This window comes from Heptranchias perlo, chromosome 22, assembly GCF_035084215.1.
Source record: "Heptranchias perlo isolate sHepPer1 chromosome 22, sHepPer1.hap1, whole genome shotgun sequence".
Lineage (NCBI taxonomy): Eukaryota > Metazoa > Chordata > Chondrichthyes > Hexanchiformes > Hexanchidae > Heptranchias > Heptranchias perlo.
Genome location: NC_090346.1, coordinates 39,286,653 through 39,311,349, shown reverse-complemented (window position 1 = coordinate 39,311,349; position 24,697 = coordinate 39,286,653). Strand labels below are relative to the sequence as shown.

Here is a 24,697-nt window from a genome sequence, read left to right as displayed (position 1 = left end):
CAAGCTTTTGGAGGCTTCCTCCTTCCTCAGGTGTTTCCACATTCACCTGAGGATGGAGGAAGCCTCCGAAAGCTTGTGGATTTTAAAATAAAATTGTTGGACTATAACTTGGTGTTGTAAAATTGTTTACAATTGTCAACCTCAGTCCATCACCGGCATCTCCACATCACGTCTAACATTGAAGAGCCTTATCACATTGGCACTTTCAGGAGTAACAAGTACTTTAAGTTTTCCATGAAATGTGCACCCCACTTACTGTATTTAGCATATGGTAGACTATGATAGCACCAAACAATTGCTTTACTCTACTGTTCTTCTATTAAATGTATGTTTTGACATTTTAAACTACTGTAGAAGAAGCTATCTCATTTGAAGTATGTTTCGTATTCCAGCGCTAGCATTCTGCACCAAACCTTTATATCCTGCACACCTCAGCTCTGCCTGGAACCAAAGCAGTGATTCAGCTTCTCTAATTTTTCTCCACAGGAGTACAGTTGCAGAACAGTGTGATAGCCATGTCCCCAGAAATTGCATTTATTTCACACTTCACTGCATGTAATTTCCACAACACCCCTGGCGTAGAGGAGAAATTAGTACTGACCTGTAATATTACCAGTGATATTACATTCCTGTAGATTATGCTGGAAAGTAATTTTAGAACGTGGAAATAATCATGTTGCAAGGCAATTCTGTGAACGCCTGTATCTGTTTTATTTTATGCTGTGAACAGTGAAGATTGGAATGATTGGACCCTAAAGGTGACAGTCATGGGCCATCTGTGTATATTTTAATTTTCTCCCTCTTGAGTATTTGCTGTCTTACAGACTGATTCCACTCACAGCTGAGATGCTGTACAGACTGTGCGGTGGATCCCCCTTGGCAGAAGTAATCTGAACAGCTTTTATTGGTTATTCTCTACATGAAATGGAGTACATCCCAGACTGTTGAGGGAGTTGTACTCCATGCTATCCTGTGGAAGAGTTGACTGGAATCTGGCAATATTCCACAGGAAGGAAAAATCTGGGCAGAGTTACTCTAGTTTGTTGTGATATACTTCCTGCTGGGTGCGTACAGAATGGCATTGGTAGGGAGCAGAGCCTTCTTGGCTGAGAATGGAGTGTTTAGATCTGGGAAAGAGAGGAATATTTAGAAATGAGGTTGTTGATAGTACTGTACAATAGTGCCCTACCTTATTTTAAAATTGCTTTTGGAAAATTAATTCTTATGCCGGTAAAGTATAGATGGTACTTTTTGTGAAAGGATGATGCAGGTAGGCTGTTGTGTGCTGAATACAAACTAATTTTGAATGACGTGGTCAATCTACTGTGTTGTGTAGTTTGACATGCGCATGTCTGAGTTTTGGTATTTCACAGCAGCATTGTGTTTTCTACTTTACCTACTTTGATAACTTTCAATTCCATTTTCCATGTCCCTTTCTATGGAAATAAAATTTGTGACGTTATTACCAAAATCTATTGTCCTTAAACAACTTCTTTTGTTGGGAGGTGGGGGGGGGGGGGGGGGGGAAGGAAGAGACCAAATTTAAACAGCCTTGTTAATTTAAACTTACTAAAATTTTTAAAAATTGAGAGCAAAAAAGGCTAATATAAATTTTGCAGACAAGTGGTATTCCTGTTTTATTGACACCTTCTGCCATATCCCTGCATTAAGAGGAAAAACTCAAAGGTGTGATGTATATATCAGAGTTTAAGGCAATCATTTGTTTATGTTCAAGTCTTATTAATGGAAGTGGTATAGTGAGCCTAAAATAGTTTTTTCTTTCTGTCTTAAGTATAACTTTTTTTTTGGAATGCTGTTACACGGCATGCTGGTCGCTTGTGCAGATATTCCTATCCTCAGAGTTTCCATTGACTGATAAATCAAGTTTCCCTAAATTTTACAGTATTGTCATTCTCTTACAGATTATCTGCTGTCTAATAACCATGTAAACTCTATCATTGTGCACAAGTTTGACTTCTCTGATGAGGAAATCATGGCGTATTACATATCCTTCTTGAAAACTCTTTCCCTTAAACTCAACAATCATACGGTGCATTTTTTCTACAATGAGGTAAGAGCCAAAAATTGAATTTTTATTTTAAAAAATTGTGATTTTACCCTTTTGTAAGCATACATGGAAATTGAGAGCGACTTCAAACAAATGTGGATGTAACTTTTTGTTTTGAAACCTGATTTTTGTATTGGACTTAAACATTGCATGCCGGAAACATTGTAAACCATCATAAAACTTTGTTCCTTAGGGTTGCGTTTATTTAGCGTTGCATCAGAAAGTTCTGTTTCACCCAGAATATTAATTCTTTATAGTATTTTAACTTTAATATGTTTTACATATATGCTATTACCCAAGTCTTGCTAATAGCTGCATTTATAGTAAGATTTTTTGATACACGGGGCTAATGTTGAGCTTTATTTTACTTCAGTTGTAACACTGTTGTTAAGTGATGTCAAATAAGCAATACCCGTATGATATACTCCCACTTAATAAAGATATGGTGAAAAGGATCATATTTTGAAGAATTGTAATGATAATTATCAATTATATAACTTTGTGAAATAATTGACGATTATGGAATTCCTGAAACATGAGGTTCTAGCCATTTTAGTTAGCATTTGAAAGGTAATAATAGTGAAGTTTAAAAATAAACCTTTCTCTTTACCTTTATCACACATCTCCCTCCCTTGACTAATGGGATGGGCATACAAGGAATCTGCCAATACTCCTGTTTATTTAGCCAGTAGAACCGTGGTTTGAGATGACCCATGCTCTAACTAAAGAAGTATTTTCCCTCTTACCTGCAGAGAAGTGACCAGCTCTGCTTGGTTATTTCCTCCTGGCATTTCTGAGATGAGGAACTCCCTGTGTTAGAAATTGTGGGTGAGAAGCTATGTCTTACTGCTCTGTTGCCCACTTGGCTAGGTATTGGGAGTGTCCTAAGAATTGCCTACTCCCACCCTGTCCAAACCTCACGCATCATTTTTATAATTGTAAACAATTTTACAACACCAAGTTATAGTCCAGCAATTTTATTTTAAATTCACAAGCTTTCGGAGGCTTCCTCCTTCCTCAGGTGAACGTTGTTGGAAGGAGGAAGGAGGAAGCCTCCGAAAGCTTGTGAATTTAAAATAAAATTGCTGGACTATAACTTGGTGTTGTAAAATTGTTTACAATTGTCAACCCCAGTCCATCACCGGCATCTCCACATCATCATTTTTATAGCTGCTAATATGCCAGTCAATTTTCATCAATAGAAATGCTTAATATGGAAAATATATAGACAGCAGAAATTAGTAATTATTAAAAAGAAACTAATTTCTATTCTCAGCACAAGGAATGATTAAATAATGATTGCCTATGTATTTACTGTGTGAAGGCTGATTTGTTTGGTATGAAGTAAATTATCCTGTCCAGCAGAGGTCACCCTAGAACTGTTGAAAGGAAAATGTAACTAACATTTGCTGTTAGTCTCCAAATGTGTATGGTGCTAATCAGATGAATGATCAACAAGTGGGTTTTTGTCGTAAAATTAATTTCATCCTCTTACACAACATAGTTCTTTCAACCAAACAATTTTCAAGTGCTTTTTGACTTTGCAGCACCCTCGTCCTTTCCTCCCCCTCCCACGATCCCAACTACCCTCATCCCCAAACTGTAACAGTGTTTTATTTGAGCAGAAAATTTGTGAGAAAAGCTAGGGTGAATCCTTGAAATGTTTTTATTTTTTCCCACCCTTTCCTCTGGGAATCGTTTAAACCTCTGTTTGGTACCCAACCTCTTCTGCTCACTCCTACCTCATCGTGAGAGAAGTTCACACCCAGTTCCCATGTGTTCTATGGCATAGTATATTGATATACTAGTGTTCTGTCCTGTAGCATTTGAACGTTGAAATGTGATGGGAAATATATTTGCTGTCCGATAAATATAACATGTTAAAGCCAGAAGCCTAGGTCCAGCGCCATTATAACTGAGACAAGCATTCAGATAAAGTGCTTTATAGCAAGAGTGCGAGGTGTAGCATATATGATGTATACGTGGTGAGCAGTAAGACTCAAACATATTTCTCTCATCCTATATGGAGTGTATTGAGTCAATGTGTGAGAAGTTATATTTTTAAAAAAATATAACCACCCACAGCCATGGTCTCTGCTTTCTTCCCAACCACCAATTTTCTTCTGTGACTCCCATTCTCTGCTGAAGGCAGTGATTCACGCTGGGTTATGGTTCCACAATGACTGTGGCTCCCTGGTACCTCACCCGAGCAACTATTTTTCACTTGTGAACCAAGACTAGTTGTCTTGATGGGCTATTCATTCATTGCATTTCGATCAAAGCAAACCCTCATCCAACCTTCATACACATGCATTTTCCAGCAGGATGTTAATAATTACCAGTCAGGAGCTGGAACTGTAGTTTTTTAACTCCTTCAGCCCGATGACATGGAAGCTGTAAAAAGTGCCATAACCACTGCCCTGGCTAAGATCAGTTATCCCAGTATGGACCAAGGATGGGACCTGGTATCTTGGTCTCTGTTGCTCAGTGCCACAAATGTTGCATATTTACCTATGGAGCCATAACAAAGTTGGGCTCCACTTTCCAAAATTATTTCTTGTGTTTTGTAAAGGCTCTTATTTTCTTCTTTCTCCTTGCATCATGCACTATTTATGACAGAGAATAGGTGATTTCTTAATTAAAAAAGAAAAAGCTGGAAATACTCAGCAGGTCAGGCTGTGTGGAAAAAGAGAAGTCAACGTTTCAGGACTGGAAGATACTACAGATAAATCTTTAAAAAGGGAGAAGGAAAACTACACACACACGGGCGAAGAAAGGATGCGTAATGAGAGAAATAAAAGTCATATGCGAGATACAGAAATAAAAGACATATACGAGTCCTGAGGATGGGGCTAAGACCTGAAAGATTGATTTCTGTTTTTCTGCGAATGCTACCTGACCTGCCAAGGAGTAGTTCCAGCTTTTTCTGCTTTTTATTTTCAGATTTCCAGCATATGCGGTATTGTTTTTTCCGGTAGGTGATGTGTTTCCTGATCTCTGGAAATGCCAATCTAAACCTAGTGACCAGAAAAACAAGAGAATGGCCCCTGGTTGGCTTGTCCTTCAATTTCTGCGTTTCCTGCAGGGAAACATTTTGCATTTACTTAGCAGTTCTCCACAGTGATGTTGCTAATATTGGAAGCTCAGCTGTGTGGAGCACTGCAGGTGCAAATTTAAGTTCCATCACAGTGTTGCATCCCATGTTGGCACTGTGCTATAAAAAGGGTCATCTGTAGTATCACAATACTACAAATTCAGTCAGCTGTCATAATTAGACTGGCCATTGATACTAAATGATCTCACCATTATGATCATCTTTGTTAGCACCCCACAACTGTCTGCTCTCTGTCAGTCTATTCAGGTCTTGCCAGCTCAATCTTGACCTCCCACTTGATCTTTTTCTATCTGGAACCCATTCTGTTATCTTCTGAATTCAGCACAGATGGCCCAACCATCATAATCTTTGCACTATAAGACATTTTGTTGCTCTGTTGGGTATTGACTTGGAGGTCAGAGTGACCAGCAACCCACCTGCATAGCACATTTCAAAAAACATCCACTATATAATATAATAAAAGAAAATGAAAAAGAATTTTAGTTTATTAAAAATTACTTTAGAGACTTCCCCCAGGAAGTATGGCACATATGACAATTGATCAGTTGAGATTTAAAATTTTAAAAAAATCTTGTAGAAGTGTGAATTGAAGGGATTTTTTGTAATTAAAATATGAATTGCTAAAGGATTGGCACATGAGCCATTTTTAAAGTCTTTTTTAATATCAGGAAAAATGTCACATTTAATATCTTTTCAGCCACATGTTCAAAACAAATTACTAATTTTTCATGGGTCACAGATGCTGTACCCACTGCATTTGTAATTCATTGTAATTTACTACGTTAACCACATTGAAGTGATGCCACTTGTGATCCAGTTGTTTTGACAGCCATACAAGTGTAGTCTCCCATTGCATTATAAATCAAATTACAGTAGGCACATTTTGAAGTTAATTTGTAAGCATAATATTTGGAGATGATTACCTTCCAGTTTGTTAAATAATAACCCTGTTTAAAAATGGGAGCTTGCCAACATCGTCCTTTTTAGTTATCTGTTCGAATGTCAACAGCTATGGTGTGGAGAACTCGAGCTTGTTCCATCGCATGAAGAAATGTCCATGCAACCCCCTTCTTGTGAAGCATCTTGGGTGGGATGCACCAGTGTGCTTATGTTCCGCAGAAGTACACCATAGCTTTCCACTGAATTTTGGTTCTGAAAGAAGACATTCGTCCATTTTAAATTAAATGAAAATATTATTAGTTTTACTCCTGAGATGCCATAATTTCAGGACTGGAAACTTCTGTTCCTTTACTTTCTTTTTCCCCTCTGATATTTCCCTAATGGACTAGTTAGCATAATGAATGAAGGTGTGTGTGTGTGATATTCTGCCAACTTAAATGTCAGTTTTATTTACATCAAAATATTGTCCAAAGTTGTTGTCAAAGCAGAAGAACACAGGCTGTTCACAAGGGTGATGTTGTCTTGCCCAGCTGGAAGCAAGAAATGATGGAACTCCCCTCGACAGTGTTTCATGTTGAATTTCTCTACAACAGTGTTATGGCTGCACTTCATGTATATTAAACCTAGCATAAATCTTACACTTATGGCTAGCTTAAATTTTAAATCAACACCTAGAAACTACTGTAGCGGGTATTTTGTCTTTACTTGTCCATCTTGGCTAAATTTCTTGCAGATTATTAGGTAGAAGATTCTTTTTTAAATTGAGTTATCTTTATTATAATGTTGATCTACAAATATGTCCTGTTCTAGGAAACTTGCCTTTCGAGCTGCCACTAACCACCATTCTGAAGATATTTCCTCCTTGTGATTTGCTTATTTTAGCAACCTTTCTCAGCTTAAGCAAAATACTGCGGATGCTGGAAATCTGAAATTAAAAACAGAAAATGCTGGAGAAGCTCAGCAAGTCAGGCAGCTTCTGTGGAGAAAGAATCAGAGTCAACGTTTCATCAGAACTGGAAGATGTTAAGAGTTTTTTAAGCAAGTACAGAGAGCCTTTCCCTGGCTCTGTACTTGCTTAAAAACTTTAACTCTTTTAATATCGTCCAGTTCTGATGAAAGGTCTTCGACCTGAAATGTTAACTCTTGTTTCTTTCTCCACAGATGCCTGCTGACTTGCTGAGCTTCTCCAGCATTTTCTGTTTTTTATTTCTCAAAGCTTATCTTTGTTTGTAGATCTGAGCTTTAACAATTTATTTTTCTCCCCGAACTGTGGTCTCCCAATACTAATCACCTTCAAGGATATATTTCCAGATCTGTGTTAATGCTGCACTGTAGCCTATTGCTAAGAGGTGTCTGAGATTGGCTTTGGCTGTTTGACTCTGTTATTTTTCCCCTTCTTACTTTGGGGAAATGCTTGACCTACAATTAACCCCTCTGGAGGATACTAGTTGCGATTGGGAATTAGGGGTACAAACCTACAACTATTGCAAGTGGAGCATGGTGTTAGAGCTCAATCATGCTGTGCCATTGTGCCCCACATTCTTAGCAGTTGAAAAGGGCATTACAAAACTTGAAAACTAAATAAAGTAATAGAAATATTTAATCCTTGTAACTAATTTGATCTGACCTACAGAAAATTACTTTTTAGAGTTAACTAGTGCCTAGTTTGCTTACTAGCTCAACTCTTATTGTCTCCCATAATTCCAGCACACTAATGATTTTGCCCTGTACACGGAGGCCATTAAATTTTTCAACCACCCAGAGAGCATGGTCAGAATTGCTGTCAGGACAATCACCCTTAATGTGTATAAAGGTGAGTATAGCACTGTATGATTATGCCTATTACATATTAATGCCATTAGTGAATGCTCGCAAGGCTCTGATAGAAGGCATCTTATAACAAGCTGGCATGTGTTTTGTGTTTTGCTATATGGTTTTAGCAATAGTCAAGATGTTTGCTTCAAAATATTTTAAGTTTTTAAATTGGGTCCTGCTAGTAGTCTAACTGACTTGCTACTTAAGAATTATAGAATGTTTTATTTACAAATAAAATTGATTATACAATTTTAAAATCAAAACTTTTATCCCCTCTGCTTTTCTCTGATTGCAGTTTAAAATGCTTTAAAAAAAAATTCTCTCTAAGTACTAAAAAATTAGGCAGCCCTTCTTACAGTTTTACTTTTCACTCTTCCCTCTATCGCCCCCAAGAAAAGTAATTTTCTCTGTGCTACAAATCTTTGTATATGCTTACCCTAGTATAAATCTTGCATGTATACTTACAGACAGCTTAAATTTCAAATTCATGCCCAGAAACTACTACGGTGAGGGTTTTTGTCTTCAATTTTCTACTGTGGCTAGATTGCATGCTGAGAAGCAAATGTAATATACAATATATTTAGAATTGTTTTAAGAAATGTAGTGCATGTGCAGTTTGTCAAATGTAAAGGAAGCTGTCCATAGCAGTCTTTTGAAAAGACCATAACAAAATATTTTTTTTTAGTTGGTGTTAAATAAAAATTTCACCCATAGTTCTCTTGCCTGCTTTTAAGTCAATATCTTCTTTTATTAAACTCCATTATTGTCTGCAGTATAGCCTGGTTTCATTGATGTGTGCTGGAAATTTTGTTCCATGGTACTAGGTGTAAACCTGCTTAATCGCTGTGCTGCAGAAGTGGTTGCAATTTTAAATTATTTGATTTATCTTCAGAGCAATAATTAGATCCTATTTGAGAACATGCTTTAAGTATGTCTTCAATCCTTTAACAGAATGGCACTGTTCCAAATCAGTGAAACCCAAATTTTAAAGAATAATTAATCAAATGTGTCGCATCATACAGCATATGTTGTGTTCTCCAATTATTTCCCCCCCACCTAGATGAGGAAGTAGTTTTTCTTCACTCAGTGTTGATCTAGTATTTCCTGAATTGGAGAACCTGCTCATAAGGAACCTGCGGCCAAACATATTGGACCGGATTTTGCTCTGAGTGCCAACGAACAGTGCCCGCTGCTCCGATGGGCGAGAGTTTAGACTTGGACTCGCCCATAGACTTATCATGGGCTTTTGCACTGCAAGTTCCTCTTAGCGGGCCTACGATCCAGCACGGTGCACTCTCCCAGGTATCTGGGACCTCTGCGAACGGGGCAATCTGCTGTGTATCCCCTTAACCAATCAGATTGAAGCATGCAGACACGCAACCATGGAACCAGGAAGTGTAAGTTAGAATAGTAAATTCAACGTCAAATCAGTTACAGCAAACAAAATAAAAAGAGAGGGTAAGAAATATTGAATTAAATGACAGAGATAAAAGACAGAAAGAAAAAGTAAAAAAAAAAATGTTTTTTAAATGTCCAACAACAATTAAAATATGAAGGAATGAGATTCTACACTTGTAAATTTTCAGTGCTAGAGAGGTTGTATGGCAGTCATTAAAAGTTTGCTCAGACTTGTATAAAAAAAACTTGACTTACCTTTTTCTGGCAAGATTACTTCGTTTCCATCAGGGCAGTAGAGAAACTTCACACTTGCAGTTGTTTCAGTGGTGAGTCAGTCGGCGCGATCTCCTTCCCGCGAAGCTTCTGGAGCAACAGGGCGTTTAACTGCGCATGTGCAGTCTCCAGAAGTTGTTGTCCAATTTGCACTGAAATAACAATAAGCCCTGATAGGCTCGCCGTTATTTTTAGAGCAAATTCCAGCCCATTAGTTATGTCACCAAGCAACCAGCTGTAAGTCCTATTTTGTTATCCCAGAAAAATATGTTCTACATGGTGTAGTGTATTTAAAATATGTTTTTAAGTGTGGATTTATGGAAAGGTGTTTATTGGAAAAGAAACCTTTCATTTGTATTTTCAACTTTTACGATTAAACTGTTAGACAAGTTTATTGCAGGGTTTATTTGCTTGCAAAATAGTATTTAACTTTCCGACACTTAATACTTCAAGTTGTGCATGCCATTACCACATTATGATCACTTCAAAGTAATTATCAGTTTTTTGAGAAACATTTAACATGCAAAGCAGCTAACAACTGAACAAAGAATATCTTCCAATGTTGTAATATGTCTCTGACAGGGAGGCAGCATTTTTTATACCTGCACAGGTATAGTGTATGGCACGCTGTCAATCTTATTGCACTTCCTTTGCTACGAATCCAAGGGAGTGAGTGGCACATGTATCTAGTTTAAATCCAGTCCAGACTGATGGGATACAAATGTTGCCATTTTCAACTGTGTGTAGTGAATCTGACTTCAGAGCGCAAAACTGCTCTGAATTGGGTAATAATTAGCAATCTCATTCAGAGAAGCCAGTATGATGGTAGTTATAAGTATTTGAAAATGCCTCACAGGTGCAGATTGGGGTTGCAATTAAGACATCTAGAGGGAGCCCTACATGCCATCAAATCTGTGCTAAACTTGACCTGGAAATGAATGGCACTAGATACAAAAGCTAGAAAGTTTTTCTATTCACCAGCACTAATGTCACCCATTTTAATAAGCACAACACCAAAAAAATTTGTTTCTTTTCTTTCTCTTACCCTCACAAAAATTATAGAGCGCTTTTGTGCATTGGAATAACTACAAATATTATTCGTTTCACAAAGAGCATACACTGGGTTGGTTGATGGGTCCTTTTTAAAGGCAGTCTTGACATGACCGCTTTTTCTGTGGCATTTTTGCTGATCTGTAACAGTGTAACTACTGCTAACCTGCTATGCCTTTTAGTTCTGTGTGCTTCCTATTTTAGCAGGCTATTTGTCTCCTGGAGGATGCCATGCTCTCCAAGTTCTTGTCTTATTAACTGTTCATTTTTTTGCCCTTTCTTCAATGATGATCCCAATGTACCATATTTCAGTGTCATGTAAGTTGATTAACCTTTTAATCTTATAACTTTTTTTGTTATCAATACTTACTATAAATAAGCACGGCTTCTTGTAATATGTTTGTTGTACTATGCATCAGCTATATTATCTTTTAACTTTGTGTTCTGAAGATTACGGGGTAATTATACCTGAAGATTACGGGGTAATTATACCTAAAGATTACTTGCATTACAGTAAAACTGGTCTATCACTTGTTCCTTTGAGGCTGAAGTACAAGTACTCTTATCAGACACAAACAAAGCAATCTTTATTTAAAAAAAAACACAGTTGTGAAATGTGGTCACTGAACACTTCCTGAATGTCACTGTAGAAATGAAGCCCTGTGTATGTTTAAACATTTCATGTTTGGAGAGAAGAGGGAAAAGTGCATTTCAGAATCAGAAGTGGTTTCTGCATTTGCCTAATTTGATAGGTGGAAATATGGGTACCTTTTATAGATCTTCCCTAGTTATTTTTCAAGATAACATCAAATGAATATTACATGGCTGCATACAAGTCTGTAGATAATTCTCCCTTCACCCAATGCAGCTTTAAATCTTGCTGATAATTATGTAGAATGACACTAATGGTCATGATGACCAGTTTCACTATAAAGCATTCTTGGCTTTTTAAGTTGAGTGATCTTGATTTTAGTCTTTCAAAAACACATCTTTTTTTGCACCTCAGTGGATGTTAGGTTACTTTGTAAAACTGTGTGCCTTTTCGGCCCATTAAACATGTGCAGACAAACACCTTTTTCAAACAAAATACAGGAACTTTCAGAATTTTTTCTAAGCCATTTGTTATTGTCTGAACATACAACTACCAGGTGCTGCATATGGAAAACTTAGCATATGAGCTATTAAGGCTGGTATATTTATGAATAACTATTCAAATGATAATACATAGAATATAAGACCTGAATAAAGCTATAAGTTTTTTAAAATAATGACTGGTTGGTTTGTTTTAGAGCAAAATTCCCTTTCACCAAATTTATATATGTGCAACTCTTACTCGATTAAAAGTTTTTGTTCTGCGTTTTAAAATATACAGTTGTATTTTGTTGCTGGCTTTGCTGTTTAATTCTAGATAAAATTGTCCAAATTAATTGTGTACTGTTTTTGAATAGTTTGAGCCCAAAGTTGCCTAGAATTAAAAATCAATCAAAATAGCTTTAATATTTGAAGCCAGCACCCCTTTCATCCTGAAGACAGAGGGGCTGATAGCCTTCTGGTACTTTGCTAATTCTTCTTGGTACTCCTATTCACATGAATGGGAACACCGGCAGATCTTTTATTTCCGTCCCCTGGGTGTTAGTGCAGTTGTAGCCAACTGTTGCTATGGCTAATATCAGCTAACCCAGCAAAGACAGAGAATAGAATCTTGTGGTCTGTATGGGTTGGTGAAATCTTAGTGAGTGTTTTTATTCACCAGACCATCGAGGGAGTTCTGTAGCTACTTTTCAAGATTAGAACTTATCAAGAAAATTTCATGCATAAATAAAGGTTTTTAATGTATGTGCAGTCTGTGTATTTTGTTGTAATATTAACTAGTTTTTCCAAAACTCTGAAATATATTTTAAAATTTCATTTGCATTGGTGGAAGTAAATAACTTTTAATTCTTGATCATAAATTATTCATCAGTGTGATATCAATTCCCATGTATTATCAATCTCTGTCATGAATTGATAATTCTAGCATTGAAGTAAATATCTAATAATTCAACCAATACCAATTGCCAAATCAATTGTCATATCAAATGATAAATGTACTAAAAAAATTCAGCCAATCACAAACATACATGATGGTGCATGTGTGTACATGGTAAATTAAACTTGATAAACAACCAAAGAATTCAAAAGAAATGTCCCATGAGTTTTGTGAACTACAGAATATGTCTGATTGTTTTAAAAACTCAACTGCCATTTCAGCAAACAAGTTTGAACAGCGCCAATTAGATTGAAAATAATAGAGACTGAACTTAAAGCATATTGAGAGCTTGAGATCGTAAAATTATGCCTTCAAAGTTAAATAATGACCGCAGTTATCTCAGAAATAATATTATAGTTTGATGCCCTAGACCATGGTACTGAGATGTAGAGTTTGTTTTGCTTTCTGTAACCAGAAACTGTTTTGCTTTTTTTTTGTGGGCAGTGGATAACCAGCTTATGTTGCACTATATCAGGGACAAAACAGCAGTTCCCTATTTCTCCAATTTGGTTTGGTTCATTGGAAGCCACGTGATTGAGTTGGACAACTGTGTGCAAACCGACGAAGAGTAAGTTTCAAAATGTTTTGTGATGCTTGGCAAAAATTCTTGTGTGTTTTGCTCTCTGTATCGTGAAGGACTCAGTTAATACATTTTGTATGTGTAGCACATTGTTTTGTAAGAACTTCAGTTGCCTAATGTATAATCTGCACTCGAGCCATCAGTAGGCATTTTCATATCAGCACCAATTTTGTTCAAGCCAATGATAGGGCCCACATGAGCTGTTGTTAATGTACTGTATGTTCAAAATAAACTGAGATTCAAATTCATTGGTAGCCATTAATGAGCAGCACTTCTTAAAGTTAAAACATGTTGCTGACTTTGATAAGTTTTAGAGTTAGTATTCTTCTCTAAATTTTTAATGGATTTGAATGACGGGTACTGAATATCAACAAAAGAGCTATTAAAATAGGATTTTTTGTTTTTAACTGTTCATCTCTTAAAGTTGAAATAAAACATTGTTGAATACCCTTTCCTATACTTTCTGCAGATCTCCCATTTGAATATCATGCCTTTTTTTAAAGCTCACTTTTTTGCTCCTGTTGAATCCTTTCAATTTCCCGATGATTCTTCGGCGCTCCTTGCTGTACACCTGATCACTCTGAACCCATGCTTATACTGTATCAGATTTATCTATGAAAAATACATTAGTAAATGCAAAGTGATCTAACTATTCCTTTCTTCCATTATTACATGTTTCAGGGATTCAAGCACCTGCATATAAAATTAAATTCCACAAGCATTAACAAGTTTGCCTGGTTTATTAGAACAAGAAGAAATGTTTTCTTTGTCTTTCCATAATGTTAAGGTTAGATGCTGTAATTTATGAGTATTGCTCTTAGTCATTTTTAATTCTTTTTATGACAGGCATAGAAATAGAGGCAAACTGAGTGACCTGGTAGCAGAACATTTGGATCACCTGCATTACCTGAATGATATCCTGATCATTAACTGTGAATTCCTGAATGATGTACTAACGGACCATCTATTAAACAGACTTTTCCTGCCATTGTACGTTTATTCATTGGTGACTCAAGAACAGGTAAAGGGACTTTATATTTTATTGTGCATTATAATAAAGCAGCATGGCATAACCTTCTAGAATATAGGATGTTTTAAAAAAAAATATCTGGATATTCCATGATCTCTATTCTATTACATATTTCTTAATTTCTTCTGTGACAGTTAAATTTTTTTTGAAAAAAAGCTCTGGCTATAAAAAAATTATTGCGTGCCTTTCCAAAATAGCCTTGTAAAGCACATCTAATGCAACAGATATATAGACTCATATTAACCTGATATGAAATAAAAGATGTTTCTCAGTATTGGTTGGTAGACCAACAGCATTTTGTCAATAAATGGGCATTTTGTGGTCCAGGTGCTGCCATTTTAGCTGTGTCATGTACCAGATACATTCAAATTGAGTGTGCTATGAGCAACTTTAAATATATTAGCAGCTCTTCAGCGTGCTGCTCACTAAGACAGAGGATGTGCTGCTTTATAAGGATAGGACCATTATATCATATAATGCACAATATATTCTGCTGCTAAAGTGCAGCTGATGGGTAAATGCACAATGCAGGAGGGTGTCCTTTTAAGGCTAGGAGTTGTCATTACTCTGCATTCTTGAAATTATTTCCATGATTGCTTGTAATGCTCTGGTCAATTAGTGGTCAGAGTGCTTTCTTTTAAACTTTTTTTTAAAGTGTAACTCTTGAGGTGATTTAGAGACTTTAGACAATCTCACTCCTGGGTCCATAACACATTTTTTGATGCTGGGGGAAGTTTCTCTTTAGACTGCAAATGATTGGCTTTCTGTTTTTTGAGTTACTGTTTTGTAAGTGAGACACAGAATTTGCATATAGAAAAGTGTGACAGGTGAATGCACAACGTGCAAAGTATGTGTATATATATTTGGCTCTATGTATACTTAGAGTGGGAACTTCAATCCTGTACATCTGTGCAAGCAACTGTGGTGTACCAAGTGTATATATAATGCATTTTAGTGAGAAAATTTACTGAATTGCTTTTCTGTTTTTTGCTGTATTCTTGATTGTGGAATATGCACTGGTGCATGATTGGGCTTGCCACACACTTGGCTTGTAGTGGTGAGCAGCATCTTATTGCAGTGTTGTATCATATTGTACAATCAAAGAAGAAGCGTTTAAGTAAAGCTTTGAGCTTCTCTGTGTTTCCTATATTTTGCAAGGATTGATGGAAGGAATAATAAATATTTTAAAAGTTCCCGATTAATATATTTCCAGGATGCTATTGCAATAGAAAAAGCCTAGTGTTGCCCATCGCTTTACTTGTTACAACTTTCCTGTATTCTGTCAAATGATTTTTGTTTGCAGATGTCATTTGGAGTTTGAGCTAGAAAGGATATAATTTAAGGAACCGGAGAAACCAAATCTCAAAGTTTTTCAGTTTTGATTCCATTGTCATTGAAAGAGAATGCAGTCCTTTTCAAGATGGTGTATGCATGCACTGTTAGTCTGAGTTGGCCTGATAGTTTTAAAATTGGTACAAGGCCGTAAAGTTATATTTAAAAAAAAATGTTCTTCGAAAGGAATCCTTAGGTGCAGGGGAAATCACTGTTTTCTAAATTAGCTTTCCCCCCGATTTGCTCCCTTTTCCATCAATCTCCAGTATTTCACCCTTGTATCTAATTTTAATTTATGCCCAGATAATTAGTTTTAGCAGGCTATTTGACTGTTGGGGGAGATCTTGAGAATTGAGCCCAATCCTGTCAACCTGATGTTCACACAAACACTGATCAAACAGTCATTGGATAGTGAATAGGAACCAGAGCCCTTGCTAATTCCACCCCCCCCCCCCCACCCCCGGCATCCTCCAGGGCACTGATATCAACATTTGCCTGAGGAAGGAGAAAATCTCCGAAAGCTTGTGAATTTAAAATAAAATTGCTGGACTATAACTTGGTGTTGTAAAATTGTTTACAATTATCAATTGTGTACTCACTGTTGCCTCTGATGAGATCAGCTAATTACATAGACTAAGGATTAAGCCTAGGATTTTCCTAGTCTGTACGGTTTAGCAGTATACCAGATGGTGCAATATGCACTGAGAGAGCTCTCTCGGAGAGTTTTTTAAGTTAAACTAGTCAGTCTCCCGTGACATTGCATACGAAAAGTGAAGACCAAGTGTAGTATTCAGGTGAAGTGGGATTAGAGGGCAGAGGATAATTGAACCAGAGCATGCTGGTGTAATTCAGTCCCGTTTTTTCAAAAATCATACATTCTGTTCTTACTTTTATTTGTCCATTATAAATTCCAACATCCACATTTATGCAAGCTGCCTATGTAAACTTATCAGCCATGGCTCATTGGTAGCACTCTCGTTTGAGTCAGAAGGTCATGGGTTCAAGCCCCACTCTAGAGGCCTGAACACACAATCTAGGCTGACACTCCAGTGCAGTACTGAGGGAGTGCTGCACTGTCTGAGGTGCCATCTTTCGGATGAGACATCAAACCGAGGCCCTGTCTGCCCCCTCAGGTGGACGCAAAAGATCCTATGGCACTATTTCGAAGATCTTTGGGATCTCCCCAATGTCCTGGCCAATATTTGCCCCTCAACCAGTACCTAAAAACAGATTATCTGGTCATTATTACATTGCTGTTTGTGGGATCTTTCTGTGCAAATTGGCTGCTGCGTTTCCTACATTGCACAGTGACTACGCTTCAAAAAGAACTTAATTGGCTGTAACGTGCTTTGCAATGTCATTAGGCTGTGAAAGGCGCTATATAAATGCAAGTCTGTCTTTCTTTATCATGCAAAATAACACCATCCTCCCAGTGGTGGCATTGCTGCGTCTTTAGTAGTGGGACAGTGTAATTACAGGTTGACAAGTTTATGTAGGTAGCTTCAATTATAAATGTGCACATAGAAATTTATAATGGAAAAAGTTGCCAGGGACAGTGTGCATTTGTGAGATTTTTAAGATATTGTACAGATGGATATATATTTGCCAGACAGTGGCTGGTCTGCTAATCTGCAGTGCCATTTTTCATTAAGTCTCCTTATTTATCCACAGCTCCCAGGAGCCCTTTCCCCTCTTCTCTTTCTCCTCCCCCCCCCCCCCCCCCCCAACTCTACTGATAATAACCAGCAGCAGGATTGGAGAGAGGCTGTATAAATTGAGGCTAAGTTTTTTTTTAAAAGTGTTCTAACTCTCAGTCTCAAAAATGCTGCAGAGTTAACTGCTCCTATCCAAAATCAAGACATTTGTTTGACAAATTAAGGGAAAGATGGTAAAATATTTTTACATTAAATGCTCAAGGATATGGCATTGTTTAACCATATTCAGGAATGTTGCGTTATTGTGCAGGTGCATTGTTCTCCAGTTGTATTTTCATGTTCCAAGCAGGCAATTTTTAAAAAAAAGGACCTTGAAAGTGAGACGGTAAAGATTGACGAAAACAAAAGTGAAAGTCAGTAAGAAAGAAGAAACTGGAGACTATTCACATTAGAGAAAGAACAAAGACGGAGAACAAAATGAACCACTGGAAAGGGAGAGAGAACTGAAATAGAAAATAACAACAATGAGAATTGAGAAAATGTAGAAAAATACAAAAAAAATAAAATATGCATTTAGCAATCCTTTCTTTAAAAAATAGAAAGGGTGTAATGTAGTGTGCTAAGGCAATGGCTACAAAATAATAGTTACAGTTTGGTGCCAAGTATGTGCCAAGCTAGGCCAGTTAATATTTTCTTACTGTGAGTCAGAAAAAGGATTGAATGGACAGCTATTCAGCTCAGCTTTTTCATCCTGAATCTTCATACCTGTGAAGCAAACTGCAAGTGGCAGGTTTTCATTTCAGAATATCATCAGTTTATAAAGTGGAAGCTGGAGTAAATACCTGTATGAATCAAATTTAATTGCACTGTGTGTTGTAGTCCTTGGACCTGTTGCTTATGGGTAAGGATATTACAAGATATTTCCATATTGTGAGCTGAAAAGTGTTCAATGCAATCTGCCTATTGTGATTACTGAAGGAAAAAGCAAAAAACTACAGATGCTGGAAATCTGAAACTAAAACAGAGAATGCTGGAAACACTCAGCAGATCAGTCAGAAGAGATGAGTTAATGTTTGTTTTAGACTCTTCATCAAAACAAAGGGACTAGGCTGATTGACTAATATATAAGTGGCCCCTCTTTGCAGGATCCCGATAAAACTGTGCAATACCACAGAAATAATGTACATATACTGCAGCTATTCATCATCACATTTAGTCTGTAGTAAATGGGAAATGATTGGACTGTCTGTCAGTAAGGCCATTTCGGTAGAAGGCAATAGAATTGAAGTGTAGGGTTATTTATAAAAGGCATTTTCAGATAAAGGACATATCTGACATCAAAATAAAAACTATATATTTTTAGGATATAGAATTTGTCCCTATTTGTAGTAAATGTGCTTTTTTAAATCCACCTTTTTATAAATGGATGATCTGTGGAACAAAAGTGTTAACTTGAAATGTTCTGATTTTTTTTCCAGTGTGGTGATCGTCCAAAGATCAGCCCTCAGGTGTCGTTATATCTCCTTTCACAGGTATGCACATTTCAGCCTGCCAATATTTAACTTGAGAACATGTTATAAATCAGATTTTTAAGTCAACCAATCTAAAATTTTAGTGGCCTGTTAATTTTTTTAAAAAGTCAACACTTCATTAAGATCAACTTAAATATTATATTACTAATAAAAATGCAAGACTTATAACACAAATAATCATCAGAGATGAAAGTTTAAAAGAAATTCTTTGGCCTGTTAACTTAAAATTTGTCAAAATGACTTACTTTGATAATGGAAGCTGTATTTAATAATTGGTGATGTCCTTCTATTTCTCTCTCCTTACTGTCCCTCCCCTACCTAAGAGAAATGTTGCACCTATAGTTGAGTACAGGATTTGACAAATTGAGAATAATGTGCAGATATGTTTCCTCATTTGAATTAATCAGTGCCATATTTAAAATTAGAATTGTGATTCCTTATTTGCTTAAATCCTAATTTATACCCAATCTTTCATAGCTATTACTTTGTCCCATAACAACATAAGAAATAGGAACAGGAGTAGGCCATACAGCCCCTTGAGCCTGCTCTGCCATTCAGTAAGATCGTGGCTGTTTGGGCGAAAAGTTGGCAGATGGAGTATTAAGTGGGGAAATGTGAAATTATCCACTTTGGTAGGAAGAATAGAAAAGCAGATCTTTTTTTAAAAAGGTGAGAGATGAAGAAATGTTGGTATTCAGAGAGATTTGGGTGTCCTCGTACACGAATCACAGAAAGTTAACATGCAGGAACAGCAAGCAATTAGGAAGGCAAATAGTATGTTAGCCTTTATTGCAAGGGAGTTGGAATAAAAGAGTAAGGAGGTCTTGCTGCAACTATATTGGGCTCTGGTGAGACCACACCTGGAGTACTGTGTACAGTTTTGGTCTCCTTTCCTAAGGAAGGTTATACTTATCTTAGGGGGTGGGGGGTGCAATGAAGGTTCACTAGATTGGTTCCTGGGATGAGAGGGTTGTCCTGTGAGGAGAGATTGACTAAAATGGGCATATATTCTCCGGAGTTTAGAAGAATGAGAGGTGATCTCAATGAAACGTATAAAATTCTGAGCGGGCTTGACAAGGTAGATGCTGCGAGGCTGTTTCCCCTGGCTGCAGAGGGCTCTGGAACTAGGGTTCATAGTCTCAAGATAAGAGGTCAGCCATTTAGAACTGAGATGGGGAGGAATTTCTTCACTCAGAGGGTTGTGAATCTTTGGAATTCTCTACTCCAGACGGCTGTTGATGCTCAGGCATTGAGTATATTCAAGACACTAAGGGAATCAAGAGATATGGGGATAGGGCAGGAAAGTGGAGTTGAGATTGAAGATCAGCCATGATCGAATTGAATGGCGGAGCAGGCTCGAAGGGCTATATGACCTACTCCTGCTCCTATTTCTTATGTTCTTATGCAGGATTCTGATTGAACAGCCAGGAGTAGATGTCGTGAGAGCTATGTTCCATCCTGCCTCAAATAGGGAAATTTCTGTATTAAGCTTTTTATGCGATTTTAGATAGATAGCATATATGATTTAAAAATAGCCTTCGGATTAGTTGTATCTCCAAAAGAGTTTCTTTGTCTCTGGGTCAACAAAATAGTCAATGTATGAAAACTTTCCAGTGTCCATCCACAGTTTCTGAAAGTCCAATTATGTTCGTTTCATAAAAGAAATGTACCATTGACTTCTATTAGAAGTTATTCAGAATTACAAGATGTGTCTGTAAAAGACAATTATCCACTCTTTTTAGCGATGGCCTACTGTAGATTGACCTGTGATTAAATTTAGTGCAAAACCCTAAACTGTAACATCCCATGTAAATTTAATATTATGGTTTTAAACTTTAGTGTACTTAAAGGAAAGGAATCTATCATGGAAGTGCTTTTTTATTCAAAGTGCTCCTCCATTTTATAGAAGAAAATTAAGAATTTTGTTTGATGTTTATAAAAATTTGTCAATTTTCTTACCCCTGTAATCCGAGTAAGGTCTCCCTTCCTGCTAGGCTGCTCTAATGATTGCAATGATAGGGAATGTCCTTGAGCATCCCAGAGTCGGGTCATTAGAAATGAAAGGGGCACGACTTCAAACTAGCCCCCCCCCCCCCCCAATCTTTCTGCCTGACCTATGTTTTGAGCTGTTCTGAGAACCCTGGGAATTCTCCCTATTAATACTGTTGCTGGCTCCTGCTTTCCCCTTCCCTGACGTAGTACCTTTTGTACAAAAAGTGCGCGACCAGACTTTCCTCCCCCTTCAAATCAGTTTGCGTACCATATTGTGCAATCATATGCTGGCTTCTGCTTTTAGCTAAGGAATGCATTAAGTGATGAAAAACACTTTCTCCACTGAAGGGTTAAGTTGTAGGGTGCGTCATTCTCCTGTCACCTCTTAATAGCTGGTTAAGGACAGCGGAGGTCTGGAACTTGCTCCCTACAGTCAGTTTTGGCCACGGAGTATGTGGAGGATCTGAAAAGGGAAGAAAAAATGGGAGTGCGGGAAAGATCAAGCATAATATACATGACGAAATAATACATGTTGATTTATTTATTTTTATCCTAAAGAGGTTGATTCTTGTTGAACACTTGCTTTGGTGATAGTAGTTTTAGTTCTTTGCCCAAAAGGCCATTCATCCAATACATGAGAGAGCCTGGCTATTAGCTAGCAGGTACCATCACATGTGCACCTCATCCAATTAACCAGAGGCATTTCCTGAGAGGTCACTGGATAGCAAACAGAATTCACATCCCACCTTAGCCTGGGATGTTCATGTTAATTTTGTTGGTTGCAATGTCCCATCCTCCTCCCCAACTGAGATTGACTGATTCAGCATGAGATGGGGCTTGGATCAGTCGCACGTAACAGATTGCATAAACCCACTAAGCAGTTGGGGAAACTTTTAACATGATTTTTTTTTGGAATAGGTCCAATATTTGAAAACAGAAGTATTAAAGTCTGAGGTTTTATATTACTGGAAATACAAGCAATTCTCTCAAATACATGACATTCAGGAACCTGTGATCGTATAATGCTTTATTTTGGAAAAAAAGGGGATCTCTCGGTTCCTATTTTTACTCTCCTCCACTTTTTAATCGCTGTCCTCCGGTGCAGCTGCCTGCTTTGACGTCCAAAGATAAGCTTAGCGGCTTAACCACAGAGGGATTTTAATATGCAATCATAAAGGTCCGGCAACATAATTGAGTGCAGCTTTATTTTTTAACAAATACTACTACTGATGGGGGAAGAGCTATTTGTAGATGGTGGTCCATTTCTATCTCTTTGTTTTGCTATAATCTGAGATTAAATTTCTATTGTTTGCCCTCTAGTGAATTGACTGCAAATGATGGAATGGACATCAAAATAATTTTAATTACGGTTCTGAAATTTTGTTGTCTTAAAATATATTTGCGCAGTTTTTTTTATTGAGAAGGCACGTTGAAGAGGCAATGGCTAGAGTGCAGGACAAGTTTACACTACTGGTGGGGCGTCTTATCCGTCTGCAGCACATATGAGAAATTTGGATGTGTTGGTGCACACATTAGAAATTTGGACATGTGCTGCGCATGACTTTACAACAATTTTAAATTAGTGGTTGGAAAATCACGTGCAGCATGTACTCAAGTTCACAATAAGTGCTCTCGGTGGGCAATGTTCCCTTCCGGCAACACAATGTCAGAATATTATGCATTGGGTCAGATAGGAAGTGGTGATTAGGTGATGGAAACCTTGGGTTTTAAAAATATAGGAATTGCAGGAGGAAGGGAAGAGTGAGGAAGGTAAGAAGTTCCATGATTTTTGCATTCTTGGGAAAGAATGAGTTGGAGGAGGAGACTTTAAAGTGAGTATTTATTGCAACACTGTGGGAAGGGTATGTATGATGGAAGGAACAAGAGTAGAAAGTTCGGAGCAGCACTGGCCACAGTAGTATCAGTAAATTAGAGAAAGATATGAAAGATTGCAAGAGAGAGATTGATGGAAATTAGAGGTGAGAGAGGGATGGCAAATGTTTCTTTGCATCCTCTCTGGAAGTTTGAGACCCTTGAGGAGCCTTCCAAGATATGAAAGCAGAATGCAAACCTTGGACAGACTTGATCTTTGTAGAGAGGTGAAAGTTATTGACGAGAAAATAAGTTTTTGGCACAAAAGAAGAACCCCAGCTTCTTGTAAGCTGCAAGGCATAATCTGTTGGAATTCCATTTGAGGTTAGCGAAGACTTTAATGAGGCTAAGAATGTTGATATATGAAAAAAGGCTAAGGATGGAATCGACAATTATAAGAGGGGGCAGCTCCTGGTTTAACCAAAAAGGGCACAAAGTCGGTAAAGCGATGCTTCCACACGCTGGTCCAAGGTCTAAGCCAAGTTTGCTTTGGACCACATTTAAGTACCACTGGCAAGCTGCGGGCACGAAATGGGCACCCTGCTGCAGATCACCATTTGGGAAGGGCGTAAAATCCACTGACTGCTATGCTCAGTTGGCCAGCAGTACAATTCTGGCTGAGGTGCAGCGGGTGGATCAAAAGCACAGGCAGTGGGCCTGAATTTTTTTGTGGACTCGGGAGGAGCAATTCTCCTGGCCCCATAAAAATAAAAACTGAAGTTTTGCTGGGCTTTTTTTTTTAAAGTGTGGCCTCCAACAGTCCCTTTTAAGAATCGCTGGTTAGCCTGCTCATTGCCTGGTACAACTGGGCAGAGCATGCGCAACAACAGCGTTGCCCATTTATAGCTGAATTTTGCATTCGGGGTCCTACAACCTAATTGTAGGACCCTAATTTGCATATGTAACCTGGCGCCTAAAAATTGCTCACGCCAATATGGCTTCTAGGCAACTCTGGTGACTTTCAGGCGTGGCAGATCGCGCCGTGAAATTGAGGGCAGACGCGTTCTTGCGCCAGAAAAATGGGAAGCTGTGGGTTGAATTTCTTCCTCACTATTCTGACAAACCAGTCTTGGATGATCCACAATTTCCTACTGTTAAATATTAATAAGACAGAACCCATCATCTTTGTCCTCTGCCACAAACACTGTACCTTTGCCATTGAGTCCGAGTCCAGCCCCCTCCCTGGCCACTGTCTCATGTTGAACCAGACTGTTTGCAACCTTGGTGTCCCATTCGACCCCAAGCTGAGCTTCCGACTCCATAATCTTTCCATCACAAATACTGCCTACTTCCACCTCTATAACGTCGTCTGCCTCTGCCCTTCCCTATCCCATCTGCTGCTAAAACTCTCAACCATGCCTTTGTTACCTCGACTATCCTAATGCTTTCTTGGTGGCCTTCCATCCTCCACGTTCTGTAAACTTCAGGTCATCTAAAACTCTCGGCCCATTTCCTGCCCCATACCAAGTTCGGCTCACCCGTCACTCCTGTCTTTGCTGACTCCCGGTCACCCAATGCCTTTGATTTAAAATTTTCATCCTCATGTTTAAATCCCTTTGTGCCCTTGCCCCTCCCTATCTCTGTAACCCCCTCGAGCCCTACAAACCCTCCCCACAGAACACTCCCTTCCTCCGATTGGCCTCTTTTGCATATGCCTCTCCCCTGCCTCATCATCTGTGCCCTTGCTTTTAGCTATCTAGGCTCCACACTTTGGAATTCCCTCCACCTCCAAGCTTTTTGTCTGATTATGTTTCCGTGAAAAGCCTGGCAATATTTTTCCATGTCAAAGCCTCTTTATAAATGCAAGCTGTTGTAGCTTGTTGATGATAAATAATATGCAGTTAATTACCAGGAAAGCTTATGTATACCACACAATGGAAGCCAATGACTTTGAGTATAAGTTTCAACTGTCCTGTTTAGTTGAAATATCCTACTTTTATTATATATGTAATCCTGCCCCAATTTTAGAGCGGCCTTCCTAAATTTAAAATGTACTCCAAGCCTAAAGCTGTTGGTCTTCAGTCTTTTTTTTTTAAAGTTACAGCAATTGTGTGTG

At 37.9% G+C, this 24,697-nt stretch overlaps 1 protein-coding gene across 1 annotated transcript in view; it reads left to right on the top strand.

Moving 5' to 3' along the window:
- The window catches only part of clec16a (C-type lectin domain containing 16A), a 261,544-nt gene that overhangs the window by 10,763 nt on the left and 226,084 nt on the right, over window positions 1–24,697 (top strand). Inside the window, exons 4-9 of the mRNA XM_068003337.1 lie at window positions 1,923–2,071; window positions 7,791–7,896; window positions 10,932–10,937; window positions 13,093–13,216; window positions 14,075–14,249; window positions 18,724–18,777. Coding sequence (XP_067859438.1) covers window positions 1,923–2,071; window positions 7,791–7,896; window positions 10,932–10,937; window positions 13,093–13,216; window positions 14,075–14,249; window positions 18,724–18,777 — 614 coding nt within the window. The remainder of the gene's footprint in view (window positions 1–1,922; window positions 2,072–7,790; window positions 7,897–10,931; window positions 10,938–13,092; window positions 13,217–14,074; window positions 14,250–18,723; window positions 18,778–24,697) is intronic.